This window comes from Otolemur garnettii, unplaced genomic scaffold, assembly GCF_000181295.1.
Source record: "Otolemur garnettii isolate 467f Iridium unplaced genomic scaffold, OtoGar3 scaffold00018, whole genome shotgun sequence".
Lineage (NCBI taxonomy): Eukaryota > Metazoa > Chordata > Mammalia > Primates > Galagidae > Otolemur > Otolemur garnettii.
Genome location: NW_003852413.1, coordinates 13574297 through 13595591, shown reverse-complemented (window position 1 = coordinate 13595591; position 21295 = coordinate 13574297). Strand labels below are relative to the sequence as shown.

Genomic DNA, 21295 nt, shown 5'->3' with positions numbered 1-21295 from the left:
AATCTGTGTCCCGGCCGGGGTGGGAGAGCGGCCTGGGCCTGGGCCTGGGCCTGGGTGGGCAGCGCAGGCCGACCCCGCCGAGTGCCCACGCCGGCCGAGGAAGGGGCGGCTTGGAGCGGCAGCGCTGCGGTTCTCACATCGCCCCCGGAGCAGAGTCGTGGTCCGCTGGGTGCAGGGCAGCAGGGAGCGCTTGTTAGTTTGTAGAAACAACCAGACAACCCCTTGGAGAGGCTCTTTTCCAGCTTCCTGGCTTGTTGGAAGCTACCCAGGGTTTCTGAGTTTAGTTTTCTTTTCTTTCTTTCTTTCTTTTTTTTTTTTTTCAAGAGAATGACCTAAACCAATCTGAACAGTTTTTATCCTGATACTGCGCGGCTCTTTTTTGTTATTTGTCTTAAATATTGAAAGATGAGGAAAAGTTGGATAGAAGAGGCACATGAAATGCCACTCTTCACAGGGGTCAGGCTGCGGGGAAGTGGAGAGCATGGTAATTGGTGCACAGCGAAGTGGAGAGCATGGTAATTGGTGCACAGCGTTCAGGCCCAGCTGTCACTTTCCGTCTGAACCTCAGTCAGTAACTTCCCTCCGCTAAGCCTGAGCTTCCTCTTCTGATTGGCGGTGCAGATAGTGCCTGTCTGGCTGGGGGAGCCTGAGAATACACCAGGACCGCGTGCTGGTGGCACCGTCAGGGCAGTCTCCTGTCAAAACATGCAGATGTGTAAGGGAGATAAAACGTGCACCGGTACACGTGTTTAATTTCTTGACATTTCAAGTTTTCTTTAATGACTCACGATAAATTTAAAGTGTGATTGGATTGAACAAAATGGTGTAGCACAACTTTCAGGAGCATGTTTTTTTTTGTATTTGGCAAGGGGAGTATGTGTGAAGGGTATTCTTTATTTAGCAGTGGAGGCTTGCTTATGCCGACTTGTTTGGCAGCTGGGGACCTTGAAACGGTCTGAGCCCGTTTTATGGGTGTCTGCAAAGAAACAGATTTATGAAAAGACAATGCCAGTGAGTTAAATAAAAGGCATAATCTAAATGTAGATTATAACTATAAGCCAGAGGCACCCAATTCTTCCTTTACTTTTCAATTAACTTCCATAACTATAAGACACACTGTCAGTACTTTAAGCCTAAGTTAAAGATGTATGTAGCTTTACTTATTTTTCAGTTCTGGTAACTTAAGGCTGCAAGTCTCATAAATGACATAAAACTTTTTGACTAGCTGGAACCAAGAAGCTATAATTTGTTTATAAGGTGTAATTTGTGTAGCAAGAATTCCTTGAAGGCATAAGGAGAATCAGATTTTTAGCTTTTACCAAATATCTCTTTGCTTTTTTATCTTGTTTTTTTAAAAAAATGTATACTTAAGTATCACATGTCATTATAGCAATTCAGATTGCCTTTCTACTCTTCAAGATATTTTTTCTTTTTTTTGCAGTTTTTGACTGGGGCTGGGTTTGAACCCACCACCTCTAGTATATGGGGCCAGCGCCCTTCTCCTTTGAGCCACAGGTGCTGCCCCAAGATACTTTTTTATTAGTTGATATTGCTGACTTTTTTTTTCTATCCTTTTTGATATTGCTGACTTATATGTGAACAGCCCAGTGGTTGGATATAATGGGTCTGAGAGCTAGGGATTTCAGAAGTTTAATCTGAGCTTTGGGCTTAATTTCATGATTTTGAGTGAGTCATTTAACTGTTGAGTTTTCATTTCCTCTAACATTAAACATTATCATTTACTACCACTGCCAAAGGATTTACTGAGAATTAGTGATTATGAGGAATCTTTTTGTTTAGCCATAGCTGTGGATGCTGCCAGACAGATATTTGAGTATATGGGTGGAATATGCTGTTTAAGCCTGGGGGTTTATCTGAGTTTACGAGTTTCCATTGGTTCACTCATCCATTTGAATGGTGGTTTTTCATCCTTATGATGTAACATCCCCCAGTGGTTACCAAGTACATGGAATATATTGCAGGGATGTAAAACAAAACAAATAAAACCAACACACAAAAAGAACCCTCCCCACCAGCTAGCCAACTACTCAGAAAATGCATCTAATTAAATTTGTTTTACTTAAGTCTTGAATTTGAAAATATGTTTCTCCTACCATAATGCAGAAGGCAGGATGACCAGTTTTGGTAAATGGAATTAGGGGAATGCAGTATTCCTGTTCTGGAAGATCTGTTTAATTCTTCGAAGCATTAAACAAACAGTTATGTACAAATGGGACATTAATCTGTTTATTTAGCATTTATAAGCCATCAGTTCCTCTGCTTTTACCGTGACCTAGGTAATACGTTAGGTACCTACAAAAATTGTTAGTCACGGTCCCTGCTTTCTAGGAGCATCTGACAGATGGTGGAAGATGTGTCAATAGTACACAGATGTGTTAAAAAAAAAATAACAGCATGATAAATGCTGTTACACAGATGTGAGCAGTTTACACGCAGAATGCAGCAACAACTAGTCTAGGGTAAGCAGGACCAGCTTCACTTAGAAGTGACAGTTGAGACTTCAGGCAGAGGGAACAGCCTACGAGAAGGGTGTGGGATCAGATAAGGACTTGGAGTGTTTGAAGAGTGGTGAGGAATTCATTGTGACAAGAGCGAAGTGGTCTTTGGTGGGTTGGCGTAGTTGGGTGAGTGTGTGTGTGAAGGGGTGAGGGGTAGGCCTAAATGCAAAGGGACTTGCATGGCTAAGGTTGTGTTTGGATAGTATTCTGTTGTAGGCAGACATGAGAGATTTTTAAACAGGCAGTGATCGGCTTAGTTATGTCATCAGGAAACTCATTCTTGTGCCAGTGAGGAAAATGGATTCAAACAGAGAAAACGGACAGCAAGGAGACAGGTCACGAGGCTTCTGCAGCAGTTCCGGTAAGTGGTGGGCAGGTCTTTATGTGAGCTGGTGGCAGGTAGCATAGGGAAGCAGGCAGACTTGGACATTTCTGAGTATTTGTTGATGTATTGGTTTATGGAACACAGAAACGTCTAGCTGGAGGGATGAAGTAGATGATGATGCCACAAAGCACAGGGTAACGTGGTAGAACAGATTTATGGGGAAGAACAAAAGGACATTAGTGAATAGGTCTGGGAGGCTGTTGTAACATCAGTCTGGTGTTACAAAGAGAGTTTGGAGTTTGACATAAAATTAAGAGTGAATGACATTAAGTTAATACTTGAAGTTATGGAACTAAATGCAATCACCCAGGGGGAGTGTGAAAAGTCAAATTTAAAGGAGATTAAGGAGAGGGCACGGGAGAATCCTATTTTAATGTTGGGCAAAGAAGCAAGAGCCATGAAGAGACTGAGAAGGAATGATCCTGGAGGCAGTAGGGAACCCAGGAGTGAGTGGAACCACTGAAGTCAAAGGGGAAAAGTTTCTAGAACAGCGGTTCTCATCTGTGGGTTGCAACCCACAGGAACTGTATTAGAGGGTTGCAGCATTAGGAAGGTTGAGAACCACTGTTCTAGAAGTAGAGAGTTGTCAGAAGTGTAAGGTGCCATGGGGATGTCAGATAGATACAAACTGAAGACAGCCCTAGGGATTTGGCGATTAATGGATCATTAGTGAACTTTGTTTTTGTTTTTTGTTAATGTTTACCATTATTTTATACTTTTTTTAAAGTTCAATATACAAATATCCATTGTATACCATTAGTGATTAAAGAATTAAAGTTAACATAACAACACAAAATATGAGATACATAGAAATAATTCTTCAGAAATATGTAATATTTCTATGTGGAAAACTTCTGGTTACTATTGAAAATATAAAAAGACACATGCCTATATATGTTGCAACATTGTTATTAATGTTTTTTTTATTATTTGTTGATAATAACTCGAGTTATTATCTTTCTAGGGTTATCAGTACCACATAGCAAATTCAGTTTGCTTTGGGAATTCAGAAGGATTGTAGTAAACAGCTGGCCCACTGAGGGGCACACGTATCTGATATTGGGTGTTATTATATATGCAAGTCCCTTCAGGCTTTCCTGTATATTCATAATAAGAGTAAACTAATAACACAATTTTGACAGTTTGTCTAGTTTGGGTTACCTTTTGGGTAAATTTTCCACAACCTTCATCATGTCTTACACCCAAGATTAAAGAAGGAAGGTGAAAAAGTCCAAAGCAAAGAATCAGAAATCAGTCCCACGCCGCTGCTGCTCATACTCAGGCTTCTGCCGTGCATAGACCAGTCAGCTCCTGGCATGTGACTGGGGAAGGGCTGTCATCTGTTTTTTCAGGGTAAGATGGTACAGATATACCAGCCACTCCCCATCACTGGGTGGTTTCACACGTGAGTGATGTATCCAAGCAGGGATGCCATTCACCTTCGCTGCTGTTGGTGTGGACAGGATCACCAAATAGGGGCCTTTCACCATGGTTTCAGTGGGCTCAGGCTCCAGTCTTCAGTCCACACCTGGTTACCTGGAGAGTGGGGATGGACTGGGTATGATAAACTAACAGGATATCTGTTATTCACCCATTCAGAAATCTTTTTTTGTTATTTTTCCCAGTGACATTAGTTGATTAGTAAGTTAGTAAATTTTGTTTCTTCCAGTTCTCTGAGGGTCCCTGGTAAATTTCTTAAAATAGGAGGGGTCATGTGATATAGTACTTTATAGGTAGAGTAACCTATTCTTTTTTTTTTTTTTTTTAGTGTTTTGAACTGGGTTACATTGATTGCACTTGTTAGGTAAAGTCCCGCTTACCATTGTGTCCCAGCCCCCAAAGGTATGCCACACACCATGGGGGGTCACGGTGTGTGGCATTGGTGAGCTTTGAAAGATTTTCAGTAGCATGATGGAGATGCAAGAGGTAATTCACAAGGGATGAGATGTGGACAGAAGTTGATGAAGTGGAGAAAGTACCATTCTACCAATGGAATGGTAGAGTGAGGCCTGCTGGGCCATGGGGAGGAGTCAGGGGAGACGGAAAATTTGAAATAAGGAAGAGGCAACTGATAGATGTTGGGTAGAGGTAGTGATGTTATAAGAAAGTCGAGTTAATACGGACACAGGAGCAGAGAAGGTGAGAATGTTTGCTGTAAGGTAAATTGAGGGGTGGGGAAACAACACCTGACTATTTTTTTTTCCATGAAGCAAGAGATTTATAAAATCGAGAGGAGTTGTTTAAGGAGCTTTAGGATATCTCGGAAAAGTGTTAACAGCTGCTGGGTGGAGTAGGAAGTAGCAAAAGGCTCCTGAAGATTTGGGTGACATAGGAAGCTATCCGACTATAAGCAGTGCCATTTTTCCTCCAGCACCCCCTAGAGAATTTAGGAGGGCATCTTGGGACGAAGGGATCCCAGTCTTGCTGAGGGTAAAGATCTAGTGGAATAAGGAGATGACCCTGTTACCAGATGGGGCTTTCCTTGTAAGTTGACAGTGATGACAGTGGGGTGTATGTGGTAGAGTTAGATGGTTGGAACCTTGTAAGAAGGGGGTTTGGGATTGAGCTCAGATGAAAAGTAGTTAGGAAGTGGCAGGATGGATCCAGGCAAGTGTTTCCTGGACAGGGGTGGGTGGAGAGAGTGAAAGACTACAGAGAATGCCTGAGAGAGAGAATACGTGAATTTATGAGATACCTCGGTTCACTTCTAATAATGTGAAGAAAGTAAGAGTTAGGGTTTACGTACAGAGATAGGGCAGAGAGAACTTTCTGTGCAGAGGCTGTTGACAGTCAAGTGGCAGACACTGTGGTGAAGGTTAGAAGCTGGTTTAGCTGGGAGGGCAGTCTGTGGAGTAAGATAGCTTATGAGGCAGAACAGAGCTTTCCCCAAAGTATGTAATTTCTAAATTGAATAAATGACAAATTGGGCACTATGCATAACGTCAGTGTAGTCCACATCCCTACTGAGGCATTTCACAATTCAAATGAACAGCTATCGATCTGTGTGAAAAATCTATGTTCATACAAAAATCTAAATGTGATGTTTTTAGTGGCTTTATTTTTTCGATCATCAAACACTGAAAACATCTCAGGCATCCACCAGTGAATATCCAGAAAGTGGATAAGCTGTGGTATACCCACACAGTAACATAGTCCATATATAATGAATGTAGGTGTATTTTTAACTTAAGTTTTGTCAAGACTTAGATTTCTGATTTTTGGGGTTTACCCCCATTGTATTTAGTATTTTTCTGGCTAACTAGGAAGCAGTATGAAGAACAATATTTTAAGTTTTTAATAGGAATAAAAATTTAGATTTACATATAGCAAATTCACTTTTTTGGGGGTTCTGTGATTTTTTTATACATACGTAGATTTTTTTTTTTTTTTCAGACAGAAAGACTCAAGCTATTGTCCTGGATAGAGTGCTGTGGTGTCACAACTCACAGCAGCCTCCAACTCAGGCTCAAACAATCTTGATCCTTTTGCCTCTTGTTTTTCTATTTTTAGTAGAGATGGGGGTCTCACTTTTTGCTCAGACTGGTCTTGAACTTGTGAGTTCAAGCAGTCCACCCACTTCAGCCTCCCAGAGTGCTAGGTTCTCCATAGACAGTGTATACAACAATTCTAACACCTTAGATTTTTCTTGAAATTATTTTCTGTTTTTTCCATGACTTGTACCTTTATTGAGAATCAGTTGTTCATGTTTGAGTTAGTCCATTTCTGGACTCTCTAGTTTGTTCCATTGACCTAGGTCTCTGTCCTTTCACAAATACTGCATTGTCTTGACTATTGTAGCTTTATAGTATGTCTTAAAATAGGGTAATGTAGGTCCTCCAACTTTGTTCTTTTTCAAAGTTGTTTTGGCTATTCTAGCTTTTTTACCTTTTCCTATACATTTTTAGAACTAGCTTGTCTGTATCTACAAAGAATTCTGCTGAATTTTGATTGGAATTGCCTTAAATCTATAGGTCAGTTTTGGGAGAATTAACAAGTTAAATATCATGAGTTTTCTTTGTTATGTGTTTTCTTTGATCTCTTTCATCAGAGTTTTCAGCATACAGATCCTTAATATTTTAATTTTAAATCTTTTACAGATCAGATTATGGAAGTGGGAAGTGAAGAAGAGAAGTGGGAGAAGCTGGATGCAGAATTTGATCACTTTGTTGTCGATATGAAGCCCTTTGTTCTAAAATTGCCCCATAGGTCAGGTAAGATTATGTTTGAAAATTAGATTCTTAAGATTAAGTTTTTTCTTTATAGTATTAGTGAAACGAATGAATTGTCACAATGGAAGGAAACCTAAATTCCTCTAGTAACAATTGTTAATGTGGGATTGTTTACTTTAAGTTGTTCAAAGGTAAATAGAAATTTAGTGACAGTGTTTTACGAGATCATGGAAAGATCTTATGATGCCACTTTTTGTATGTCATAAGCTTATATATAGCACATAGATCTCTGAAGTTAGCTATCACCTTTTTTTCCTACATCTTATTCTTCCCTCTATGGAAATATTTTCTTTTTCAGGAGCCTAACATCCATCTGTTCTCTGACCCTTTTGTTTTTTAAAGCAAAAAATAATCTATTGAGCTGGGCAGTGCCTCACACCTATAATCCTAGCACTCTTTTTTTAAAATTGTTTTTTATTAAATCATAACTTTGTACATTGATGCATTTATGGGGTTCAGGATACTGCTTTGATTTACAATGTGAAATGTGTACATTGGACTAACACATCCATCACAATTATACTCATTTCTTAATAGTTTGGGAGGCCAAGGTGGGTGGATTGCCTGAGCTCACAGGTTCAAGACCAGCCTGAGCAAAAGTGAGACCCTGTCTCTGAAAAAATAGCTGGCTGTTGTGGTGGTCACCCGTAGTCCCAGCTACTTGAGAGGCTGAGGCAAGAGAATCATTTGAGCTCAAGAGTTTGAGGTTGCTGTGAGCTGTGACACCATGACATTTTACTGAGGGTGACAAAGTGAGACTGTCTCAAAAAAAAAAATCGATTGATCTTTTATACTTATTGGTTGGCTGAATAAAATCAAGTGTGAATGAACTTTTGTTACCATTTCATCTCTAATTTGGAGACTGGCATTTCTAATTATGGAATGAAATTATTTGTGTAAAGTTAGTGGATTTTTAAATAATGAATTAGAGAGCAGTTGGAAAAAATTTTGGGAACTAGGGAGATTCTCTGAGTTGTAGTAGGCATAAGATTGGCTATAAAGATGAATCTGATTTGGTAGCTTTTGTGTAGAGAGTTTGGAGTAGGGCAGAGAAATTATGGCTTTTTCCTTTTCCAACTTCCGTATTTTCCTGAGGTGTCTGAGTAGACTCTATTTGAAGTGAGGAACTGACTCAGTATTAAATACAACAATCCCCCTTTTTCTTGAGGGACATATTTCAGGATACCCAGTGGATGCCTGAAACTGTGGATACTACTGAACCTATATGTACATATATATGATGAAGTTTATGTTCGGCACAGTAAGAGATTAACAACAATAGCTAATAACAGAATATGACAATTATAATGATATACTGTAATAAAAGAGATGTAAATGTAGTCTCTCTCAAAATATCTTATTGTACTGTACTCACCTATTTTTAGACTATGGTTGCTTGTGAACAGTTGAAACAGAGAAAAGTAAAATCATGGAAAGCAAAACCATGGGTAACAGGGACTCCTGTACTTATTCCGGGGAGCTATGTTAGGTAAAAGGAGTGCAATACGTGAGTGAACTACGTGAGTTACGCAGCATTCTGTCGTCACCCACCCATTGTTTTAGATCCTGTAGCCTTTCCTAGTCCACGGTGGCTTGGCACAGTCTCCCCTTGGAGCCACTTCCTCTGCTCGCTTTTCTTACTTTGTGAGATGTAATCTCTTCTTTCTTCGTCCGCTGTTCTTCAAATGAATATTTTGCAACCTATAACTCATTTATGATCCTTTGAATGGTATTTATGATATTTCTATTTCTACATTGCATCCTCTCAGATATTCACTACATTTTTTTCTTTTTGCCTTAGATCTGGTTATTAGAAAACAATTGTATTAAAATTTCCCATTATAAGTGTATGTCAAATCCAACTATCTTCATATTTTATCTTTACGAAAAAAAAGATTTTCGAGGCTGGGCATGGTGGCTCACACCTATAATCCCAGCACATTGCGAGGCCAAGGCAGGTGGATCTTCTGAGCTCAGGAGTTTGAGACCAGCCTGAACAAGAACCAGACCCTGTCTCTTAAAAAAAAAAAAATAGCTGGCCATTGTGGCACATGCCTGTAGTATCACCTACTCGGAAAGCTGAGGCAAGAGGGTCACTTGAACCCAAGAGTTTGAGGTTGCTGTAAGCTATGACACCCTGGCACTCAATCCCAGGGCACAGAGTAAGACTCTGTCTCAAAAAAAAAAAAAGATTTTAGGTACATAGAATTGATTAATTGTAATCTTTGGTTCATGACACATAGTCATTATTGGTACCATCCATGGCGCTCTCTTATTTAATTAATTTATAATGAGCAACTAGGAACTTACATACCCATCAAGAACTAGAAACTCGTAATAATTTACATCTTTGTGTAGCTAAATTCTACTTTTGATAATGGTTTTTCCTGTCACCTTATATAGAGGAGTGAATTCTTAAGTTGTACTAGATTCTGGGCATTAGAATAATATACAGATTTCAGTTTTCTCTTGGTCATGTGGAAAGTACATAGCTTGAAAAACTATTTACTTAAGTTTATTAATTTTACTTTTGCATTTTCTATATGTACAGAGTACACCCAATATTCCACGAAGTTTGTTTTGTGATTATGTAATTTTCACAGCAAAAAATACAAAATATTTTTAGAGGCATAACTCTCATACCTGTAGTGGTATTTGCAAAGTGGTAAATCCAGTCTTAGTGATTTTTATGGGTTAAGAAAAAATAAATGAACATGACCTTTTTAAACTAAGAGATTAGAGAAGATCTATGATTTGTGTTAGATATATAATCTTCAAACTGAGTTATGCTGGTAAAAATTAATATCAGAACAGTTTTCGTGAGACCTGAAACTATCCTGTGTCATGGCAAGATAATATAGCCAGTAGATCAAGATAGTATGTATGTGAATTAAACTGCACCATACTTTTTAGGTAGGATTTAAAATTACATGTAAAGAGCACTCGATTATTTTAGAGATGTAAAAAGAAAACCCTGAACAAATCAGCTGCAAATCCCTGGATATTATTGGCTTTAATAAATAAAATGTTTTAGATTTAATTTTAGAGTAAGTTTAAAACACATAAATCAGGGATTGCATTTTATCCTTTTCTAGATTTGTATAACTAGAATTATGCAAAGATTTTTCATTATATCTAAAATACTTTGGAGATGCAAAATCATAGCTAAATTTTACCTCAGATATTTGATAGTAATGCAGAGGTTTTATTTTTGTGAAAATATTTATTTGCATGCTTGCCCAATTGCCAATTAACTAATCAAATTAAATTCTAGACCAGAGATCATAGGCCAACTATACCCATAACCTTTTTTGTAAAGTTTTACTGGAATACATCTATACCTTTTGTTTACATATGGTCTGTGGGTACTTTCACACTGCAGTAGCAGAGTGGAGTAAGTGCTCCAGAGATCATAGGACCTGCAAAGTCTAAAGTATTTACTGTCTGGCCCTTAGCAGAACAGGTTTGCTGATCTCTATTCTAGACTAAAACAGATGCTGTTACAGGACCTTGTAATCTAACATTTTATTTTCTGAAGAATCTAGTTTCTAATAATTCTTATGTATTTACAGAACGCCAGAGGTGTGCTCTTTGGATTAAAAAACTGTGTGAACCTTCAGGATCAGGTTCAGGAATTACAGGGAGGAAGAATCGGAACCTTTATGCAAAGTTGTTATTGCATATGCTTAAGCGAGGGGTGCTCGAAGGCCCTTTTACACACCGACCTGAATCAGGGACACTAAAAACTTTACCTTCATACATGGTAGGTATCAATGACCAAAGGTATATTAGTTTCATATATTTAAAATTTAGTGTCAATTTTCATCTTTTTTGGGAGTGGTAATACTACTAAGTTGTCTGTACCAATTTTTTTCTTCTGCTTCAGTTTTTCCACCTTTAATAGAAAAAGGACCTTTGCCTATTAAGGGAGTATCCTTGCTGACTTATGTTTCCCTCAGTATATCACAATATTTTTCAAAAACTAAAAATGAATTTCTTTATTCTGAGCTTTTCCTACTAATTTTTACTGGATTATAATAGTAATATTTTAGTGTATTTATATTAATGCAATTAAAATGTAATGTAATGTAATTTATATTTAATGTAAATTCTAGTTTTTTAAGTTCTTTCATATATATTATTTTAAAATTCATGAGAGTTTGGATTGAGTGACTTCTAAAATTTTTTTTTACTCGATAAAATGAAAATATTAAGTTGGAGTTCAAAAGTGTTTTTTTATACTTCATTTAATTTCATTATCAAAATCAGCTTTTTAAAAAAGGTAGTTGTTATGACTCTTGGTTCATTAATTGTCACTGTCCTGGTATTTATAACCATGAAGTCTACCTTGGTTTGTGTGATATTGAATGCCTGTACTTGTGAGATCTGATGGTGTACAAGGTATTGGTAGTGTTGAATATATGCATGTGTGTGTTTTTAAACAAACTACAGAATTCTTGTGTAGCGTATTTTAAGATTTTTTCCTGTTTTATCAGTTTACTTAAAGTAAACTTGAGCTTGAATGGCATGCTGTGCACTAGAGGATAATTCCCATTTTCCATGGCAGAGTGCCAGAAGTTTTAATGCTATTACCAATTGTATGTTAAAGTTGGACTGTCCATGTTGCTCAGGTTAATAGCAGTAGTAGTTGGGATGGTAGTTACTTGACTTGATAATTAAAAGTGACCATTTCATTTAAAGAGAAATTTCTAATCATGTCTGATTTGGAAAGACGGTTATGTGTTACTCCTCCATAGAGAACAGCCCCTTGAGGATTTCCTATGTAGGGTTGGGAGAATTATCACAGAGCTGTTCAGTCGGTATAGAGTTTTCTTAAAAAAATGTATAAACATTGTGTAAAGGTAAAACATTGTGTGAGTCTGTTAAAATATGAATATATTTTATTGTATTTTCTCATTTATACTCAGTTTCATAGACTAATAAGGAAGGACTTTATTTTACAAATAAAAAGAAGGCCTAGAGACCTGTCTTAGGTTTCTCAGCTAGTTAATAGTATGGCTAGGACTAAAGTCTCTGTTGTTCTCCCCTTATCAAGGGATTCCTAATTTGATTAATTAATTAATTAATTCATTAATTTTTTGAGACAGAGTCTCATTCTGTTGCCCAGGCTAGAGTGCCATCATGTCAGCCTAGCTCATGGCAACCTCAAGCTCCTGGGCTCAAGCTATCCTCCTCCCTCAGTCTCCCAGGTAGCTGGGACTACATATGCCTGCCATAACACTTAGCTAATTTTTCTATTTTTAGTAGAGACAGGGGTCTCACTTTTCCTCAGGCTGGTCTTGAACTCCTGAGCTCAAGGGATCCTCCCACTTCTGCCTTCCAGAGTGCTGGGATTACAGGTGCCAGCCACCATGCTGGCTGGGAATCCTAATTTTAATTTCTGATTTGCATTGATTGTGGTTTCTCTGCCCACTGGTTTTGTGTGTGTGCAAAGTAGTTACTGATCACAGAACGAAATAGGGTAACACATGGTTTAAAAAAATCTTTCTTTTTAATTTTTCATAAAGCTATATCCCTTTTGTGGTATAAGTCATTATTATAAGATTTGTCTGTTACAGAATTTTGTTGTTTATTAGATTACTTACACAGCAGACCACAGCTAAAATTTAAATATATTATCCATTTTATTATTTCATTCTTGGTACAGTGATTGAATTTAAGTTGAATATTTGAAAGGCTGTTGTCAAACTTGAAACTTATGGCAATTTTGTTTCATTTTAGTATATTTTGAAAAAATAATTTTTTTAATTTTTAAAAATCAGTCCATCTATTTTGATGAACCAAATCCAGCACGAGTGAAAGGTTCAAGCCCAGAGGGATTACCAGACTGGGTGTTGGGTGAACTGGGGACAAGTGAACACACATTACATGAATCATGGAAACTTTCTTCTGGAGAAGATAGCACTATGGGACAGTCATCAACTGATGTCCACAGGTATGCCAAGAACATGAGATTTTGAATGTGTTTCATCATTTAGCCTGTTTTTGGAAGTGGTTCATACATTCTACTTTTCCTTTTTATTTTTATGGTAAGTAGTTGGTTCACTTTTTTTTTTCTTAAAGTTGAGAGCTGCAAATGGACATTGACTAGGTAAAATAACAGTTTTACTTTTCCATTTACTGTATATTCAAGATTATTTTACATTTTTAGCCACTTTTAGAGATACCTGTTAACTTTGTATATATATTCCATTGCTTAGAAAGTGGTACTGAACAATCTTTAAGATAATTATGTATTTTGCTTTATGTCAAGTATGAATTGAGAATATTATCAGTGAACTTAACAAAATATAATATCTTAAAACATGCTTAAATTTCTCTCCTTTTCCCCTTGTTGGACAATATTTGTTTTTGCAGTAAAGTAATGAATGTAAACATAAATCCCATTAAATTGTCCTTTCTTAGAGTATTAAATAGAATTTTTAATCCAAATTAAAGCAAATTTCTAAATTTTCAAAATGTACAAAAAGGCCATTATTGTAGTATAATTTTTGGCCTTTAGGAAGGATAGATTTAAATTTGGACTTTCATCAAATTTTTATTTTTCCCTTTGGCCTTATTCCTTGGAATGTTAAATAATGGACAGTGCCAATTGACATATACCATTTTAATTTTAGGAATTTGTTCTTGTTAGCAATGTCATCTTTCTTGTCCACTATAATTTTTCTTGGTTTATTCATTAAGCAGATATAGAAATATTATTAGTAATTTGAAATCTCCAAGTTGATATAGTCTGGTAATGTATATTTCAGACCTAAGATATTATTGTGGAAAAGAACAGATGAACAAAAGCAGGAGATCCAGTCCATATGAAATTATTTCATTAGAAAGGAGAAACAAATTAAAGTGGAAAGGCAAAAATGGAAGAGGCGAAATAATTAAGGGCATGTTCAGAAGAATAAAAGAAATTAATATATAAGTCCATGGGCTATGCAGGTGTCTTCAAACTACAGCTCATGGGCCATATGCAGCCTGCCTAGGACATTTATCCGGCCGCCAGGTGTTTATGCCACCGCTGCCTGTCCTGCTTAGCAGCTAACTTGTCCTGGGGCCTGCAGTCCAGCCCTCCAATGGTCTAAGGGACAGTGAACTGGCTCCCTGTTTAAAAAGTTTGAGGACCCCTGGGCTATGGTGTTAAACACATATTCATTGGAGAATTAAAATTAGAAGAGGTCTAAATTGTAGAATTTTCTGTTAAATGGAGGAATAAGGCAAGTGGTTTGTGTACTAAAAAAAGTACTATTCTTAGTTTGGCTGAAAAATTCATCAGTTATTTGCCAGAATTTGTTAAAAGTCCAGGTAAATTCTGGGTTCCTTTCTAGGTAAAACAAATATGGAGCTTATAGCATAAGGGTGAACTAAAACTACTATAGCAGTTTGCTATACCTTGGAGCCTAGACCAGGCATTGAAAATTTGTGATCTTCCTGAGCTGAATGACTCATGTGGGTAGATTTATTTTGTTTGACTGAAACAATGTCTTTAAAAAATTTTTGAATGAGTTGTTAGCAATTGGGGAATTTCATGTAAGAGACCAGATTTCTGGCTTCTCTTAAAAACTGGAGACCTAGGCTGACCTAGACAGCTTGGGTTGGAGCTAAGTAAGATTTGCTTATCTCCTTATTGTAGTATGCCTTCACTATTTCCTGCTGATTTCCCCTCACCAAATTTGAGGTTATATTTATTATTGAGCTTGAGCTTTTTCTTTTCTTTAAGTAAGGGTAAGAAGAAAATGAAGTATTTGTTTTTCTATATAAGAGAAAGCTAGAAAAAGAGGGATCATATGATTCAAGAAGGGGAGAGGGCCAGGTATGATGGCTATTACTATACTTACAGGTATTTAGGAGGGTGAGGTGGGAGGATTGCTTGAGTCAGCTTGGGCAAGGGTTAGAGGCCAGTTTGGGCAACGTAATGAGACCCTATCTCTAAAAAAGTTTTTAAAAATTAAAAAAAGAAGTAGAGAAACACTGCATCTTCTTAGAAGTGAAAAATATCTTTCTGTCAGTGTAATCGTTTGTTTGTTACCTGTTTAAGTCCTTTGTTTTAGATGAGTGGGCTTGGGGGAGAGAGTAGTTTCAATGAGGTGGTCACATGCAGTCGTGAAAGTATTTGTGTGTAAGGGAAGGGTTCAGGATAGGAAATAGACTTGAGATTTTTGGGGAGTCTAGGTAAATGGCCTTTTTCTTCTTTGGAACATAGGATCAAGTTTGGGGAAATACAGTGAAACTATCCTTCAGCTGTTACTCAGTGACTTTTTGGAAAATGAAATCATAGTTAAATCCCCACAATCATAACAAATAACTTTTTTCTCTTTGTTGTTCACCTATAATTAAGTGACATTTTGATGCCAAACAATTACTGGAAGACTATGAGCTATTAGTTATCAGTTGGATAAGTAATTAATGGGAACAGCAGGCAGTCTTGTGATCCTGGTCAGTCCTACCAATCCATCAGATCACACAACTTCAGAAAAGCTTTACCTGATGTCCCAGGTCCTAGCACTGTGTGGAAGCATGCTAGGAACTCCTAAGTACTATTTATATTTGACAGTAAGCCAGGAATGAGGGAGTGGACTGTCAGGTACTGCCACATATTTATTTTAATCTATACAAAACCCACATGAGGCAGCTATATTGTGTCAATGGCCCCCAAATATATATTTTTTCTTTTTAGTTTTCAGAAAAAGTTGAGGGAAGAGTAAATTATAGAAAATGTTGAAGGAAGCATGGGTATAGATGATAGATTCCCTTCTTATCCTGTGAGGAACAGGAGACAATGGAGGAGCTGGAAAGGACAGACGGATGTCTTTCTGGTTAAATGTCAGAATAACACTAGCGCCAATGGCAGTTAGAGCTGCAAAAATCATACTTCTCAGGGTATGTTATGCTTTTTTTAAGTTAATAATTTTGATTTATTTTACAAACAGTCAACACATCGAATCCCATAATGGCATAAATGTATTTATGCTCTATGTACAAATGACTTAATAAAAAAAATTTCTTAATTTGATTTAAAAGTTTAATCCATATTCATTAGTTAACAGATATTTGTAGTTTTACATACAGGCAAGCATTTTAAAATAAAACTAACATTTACTCTAGCTAGAGTCAACAAAATTGATTTTAAGGTCAAGTACTTGATATGTGATATCAGATCAGATGTTGAGGTGAATAGTTTATTGAGGTTCAGTCTTCAGATTTCTTTTCTAAAGTTGCTTCTTTACTGAGTGGTCATACTGTGCTAATAACCAAGTTAGTATCTGCTAGTATTGACCTAATACATCTAATCAGTTCTGTAAGAAATTGTTTTAAAAAGTTTAAGAGGCTTATAATATTTGACACATGTATGTTTTTATAGTGAATAATTTATTGTTACTTAGAACTGAAGTTTAATGCTGCCTCATAAATTTTACAACCACTTCAACTTGTCCTTTGAAAAACCTCTTTAATCTTAAAAGATTTTCCCCCTTAGTGTTTCTTTTTTGATCACTTTATAAAACCCTGCTTTACTTAGACCTTTTTTATATGTGAAGTATTTCTAATGGCATTTTAGATTATGCTATTTGTGTCCTAGCCTTTTTATATTATTAAAGATGCAGAGTCCTTTGAAGCCTTTTTGTTAGGACTCCCTATTCAGGAGAGATGGCACCTTTCCTTTACCTTTATTTTTCCTGTAGAATGTGGTGTGTAGCCTCGTTCCAAACTCGTTAGAAGTATTATGAGATCATGTTCTGTCTGGCTTAGTCTCATGCTTTTTTCTACCAAATGTACATTATATACTAGTATACTTAGCATTTCAACAGTGTTGAAACTGTTTGGTGTGAAACACGGAGCTAATTCTGTCCTGGTTCTTTCTTCTTTCCTTTTTCACATTTTATGGTTTAAGGTCATGTTATTACCCAAGTTTTCTTTCAGAAAAGCCACTGTTCCAAATCGCATTGCTATTTTACTATAGATCTGCCACTGCATTTTTTATAGCAAATATCTGCCTTTTTTCTTGACAGTGAATTTTTTTAGTTATATTTGGGTTTGTAGCATCACTTTATAAAATGTTACTAATGAGACCATAGGCTTAGATCTCATCCATGTATAGTTTGTTTAATTTAATTGAGTCATGAGTTACATCAATATATATTATCTTTCTGGTCATCCTTCAGATGCTTGCCTCTGAGATCTGATAAAGACTTCATTTGTTTTTGTGGTAGAAAGACTTTAAGGTGTCCTTGGTGATCTTTCTTCTGGTGTTAACAGACTTACATAATCTCCTTCCCTTCAGTGTGGGCAGGATCTGTGACTTGCTTCTAACTGATGGGATATGGCAAAGGTGATAGGATGTGACTCTATGATTACGTTACACTATACACGTATACAACTTCATCTTGCCATAGACTTGCTTTCGTGTCTTGTCATTTTCTTTGCTGCCTTTGGAGAAGCAGCTCCCATCAGTCGTAAAGCCATAAGGAACTGAATGCTGCTCACAACCACGCAAGTGGGGAAGCGGATCCTTTCCTAGTTGAGCCTCCAGGTGAGAACTCAGCTCAGGTCCAGCCATGATTGCAGCCTTGTGTGGCCCTAAACAACAGAGGACTCAGTTCAGCTGCACCTGGACTTCTGACTGACAGAAACTATGAGAAAATATATGTATGTTGTGTAAAGCTGTTAAGTTTGTGAATAATTTGTTAAACAGCAATAGATGACTAATGCAGTCTTTATTCTCAGTTTAGAAAATCATGCAATCTGTATACATGCTTGGAACACCTTCCTGTAGAAATATATAGAGTAAAAAGTCAAAGTCCACCTATGTGTATCCTCTTTATCTCATTTTCCTCTCAAGAAGTGAGCACTATTAACATTCTACAATAGATACCCACACCTGTATAATTAAAAGATTGTAGATTGGCTTATATGTACTGTTCTAAGACCTACTCTTTTTTCACTTAACTATGTCTTAAACCTGTGTCATATAGTCTTTATAATTGCAGATAATTCATAGTATAGAATATTATAACTTAACCTGTCTCTGTGCATTTAATTTTTTATTGTTATGAAGAATGCCTGAGTTAACATCCTAGTATGTATATCATTATACATCCTTTTTTTTTGAACCAGTGTCTCTGTTGCCCAGGCTAGAGTGCCATGGCATCAGCCTATCCTAGCTCACAACAATCTCAAATTCCTGGGTTTAAGCAATCATCCTGCCTCACCCTCTTTAAGTAGCTGGGACTATAGGCACCCACCACACTGCCCAGCTACACTATGCATCTGGTTTTAAAATGTGTCTGGAATTTGTTTTAATCAGGTATGATAAGATGTCAGACATGGCGACAACTACTTTTGAGAGAAAAGTTTGTTATAATTCCCAAAAGGAGGGGCTTGTGCCACACCCTTTAGGGCCACATAGAAAAGCATCAGGGTTGGTTAGGAGGCAGAAGAAGGAAGTGGAAGTGTGGGTGAGAATAAAATGTTACTATAATGGCGGGCACTTGGTAGGTAGGGATGTTCCCTGTTTGCAGAGAGTGAAGCACAGATTTGGGGATTTGTAGTTGGAGGGTTTGTAACGTGATTTCCATGTGTTTGCAGAAACACAAGGGTGGTATGGATGTAAACAACTTAGGCTGTTAGTTTGGCCCATGGCTTCAAGATGCCAAATTATCAATTAGAATATCAAGGATGATTATAAAACACCTGCATGTGTTTGGGCTATGGATTCCTAGAAAAGGAATTGCTCTGTTGGAAGGACTATTAGTTGGTTCAACATCTTGTGCAAAGGTAAACGAATCTATGTGGGCTACCATGGCAAGATCTCTTAAGATCTATAAAGTTTAAAAGGAGTGCATGAAAGTACAGTAGGCTTCTATTTGTGTTTGTGTGTGTGCGTTTTAAAGAGGCTACATGGATACATTATGTGTACACGTGCATGGAATATTTCTGGTGCCACACATGGAACTTTTAAAGGTGGTTGGCTTTGGGGAGTGGAACTCGTCTGGACTGTGAAGTTAAAAACATTTAAAAATGTATGTATGTGTTATTTTTAATAATGATACTTTTTTGTTTTTACATTTGTAAAAGCTATTTTTTTGACACTTATTTTTTAATAGATACTGTCAGATTGCTTTCTGAATTATCTTGTTAAAATATTTATTTGGATATATGCATTATTCACATTAATGATGAAAATAAATAACTATATGAAAAATTTCCAGTAAATACCCTAAATGTTTTGAATTCCACTTACATTTCTAATTTCTTAAAGCAAAAACCAAGCGAGGCAAGTTATCATTCATGGAGCTCATGCTGTATGCTAGATTCTCTTCTAGAAATCCTTCCACGTTATCTGATTGAATCCTCTCTACAGCCCTATGAGGTTGACATCATTGCCCTTTTGTATTTGTAGATGAGGTAACAGCTTCAGGAAGATCAAGTGACTTTTCCATTGGTGGGTCCACTATTGGAGAGCAGGTTTTTATGATTTCATACCCATGTTCTTTCTACTGTACCATATAGGCATAACAAGTACTTTGTGCAGCAAATATGGAAATTTCATTTTTTATCTATTTTTTCTCCACTTGTGCTGCTTTAGCAATCCTGGGCAGCCATTCCTTTGTTCTTGGTTATTTCTAGGTTGAGCTGAAATGAAGCAGTTTGCCTTTGTTCAAATTCTACTTGTGACACTTGGCAACCATCTGTGCTCAGGCAAGTTACTTAATTTCTCTAAACCCCAGTTTCATCATTTGCAAAATGGAGATAGTAGAAGTGGTAACTCAGAGTTGTAAGGATATAGTGAAATAATGCATGCAGAGCCTTTGACATGGGGCCTGTTAAATGTTAGCTGCTGCTGCCACCGTCATCATTGGTATGGTGATTGTTACAGTAGTAGTTCATCCAGGGCTTTGCTTGTTTGATCATTCTTTTGCTTATCCAATAATCTAATCTGCCCAAAGGGTATTATTTTAAAATCCATTGGTCAGTAATTATTTTTAGTTACTAAAATTCATTTTGTGTTCTTCAAGAAAAATAAACTATGGCTGCACAAAAAGGTTATGATTTAAGTATGAATCCTAAATACTATCACAATAAAGACTGGTAACAGTATTTTAAAAGTGACTTTGTAGGAATCTTTATTTAAATAACTTAGCAAGTCTCTTTTTCCAGAGTAGAAGGGACATGGAGTGGTGGGCCCCAGTTTTTACATTTCGCCACACCATATATTTGAAGAGGTCTAAGTAAATAATATTTAGACTTCAGCTCGTGTCATTTCTATATCGTTTTTCTGTGTTATCCCAAAGATAGAACATAAAGGTAATGGATTGTATTCTTATAATTCTGTGAAAAATGTTTTGAAGCTTCTTTTTAATGGCTTATAATTATTTTTTATGACTTTTCAATGAAATATGTGGGGTCTGATAGCTTATCACAGAAGTTCAGTTAGGTTCTGAGGTAGGGAAAAATGAAAAAAAAAGATTTAAAAGCACTTCCTATATTTACTTGAAATTTTGATTTAAAGTTAGGACTTAGGATAAAGTGAAGGGGAGTAATGTTGAGTCAACCCTGACCTTTAAACACTGCTTTTATAGTGGAAGAAACACATTCCTTCTGCTTATTTTAGAGGAATTTATTGATAAAAAGAAAGCATTCATTTACATTTCTTTAGCTACAATTTTATAAGAAATAACCATCCAGTTTGCTTTAGAAGTCTAGGGATGTATAAAGAACTATTATTAATTGCATATTATTTTTGCCATATGAGATTTAAACTAATATAGTCTAAATTATATCTTATCTTGTAACTTATGTTGGATCATCTGAAGAAACTTGTGTTGATACCTGTACAAAAGGACTTGAGTAATTACCCAATTTTAAATGATTATAGAGGACTATAGTTTTTGCAACTTCCTTTAGTAAGACTTTTCCATGAATTATTTGATGCTGAATTTTAGTTTGGAATGAAGATTCTAATTATGGTTCTGCCCTTATGGAAAATGTGATTTGCTTTATAACAATCCCCTTTATGATGTGGTTTTCCAGAAATGCATTGTGGCGAAAAGCTGGGATTCTGCATGTCCTTTAAAAATGACTGCTAATACAGCTAACTTTTCATTTGCTTGTGTAGTTTAATAATATGGCCAGCAGATGGTGATCAAATA

At 36.7% G+C, this 21295-nt stretch overlaps 1 protein-coding gene across 1 annotated transcript in view; it reads left to right on the top strand.

Moving 5' to 3' along the window:
• The window catches only part of CEP112 (centrosomal protein 112), a 423284-nt gene that overhangs the window by 380 nt on the left and 401609 nt on the right, over positions 1-21295 (top strand). Inside the window, exons 2-4 of the mRNA XM_003786186.3 lie at positions 7002-7115; positions 10706-10896; positions 12917-13089. Coding sequence (XP_003786234.1) covers positions 7010-7115; positions 10706-10896; positions 12917-13089 — 470 coding nt within the window. The 5' untranslated portion in view covers positions 7002-7009. The remainder of the gene's footprint in view (positions 1-7001; positions 7116-10705; positions 10897-12916; positions 13090-21295) is intronic.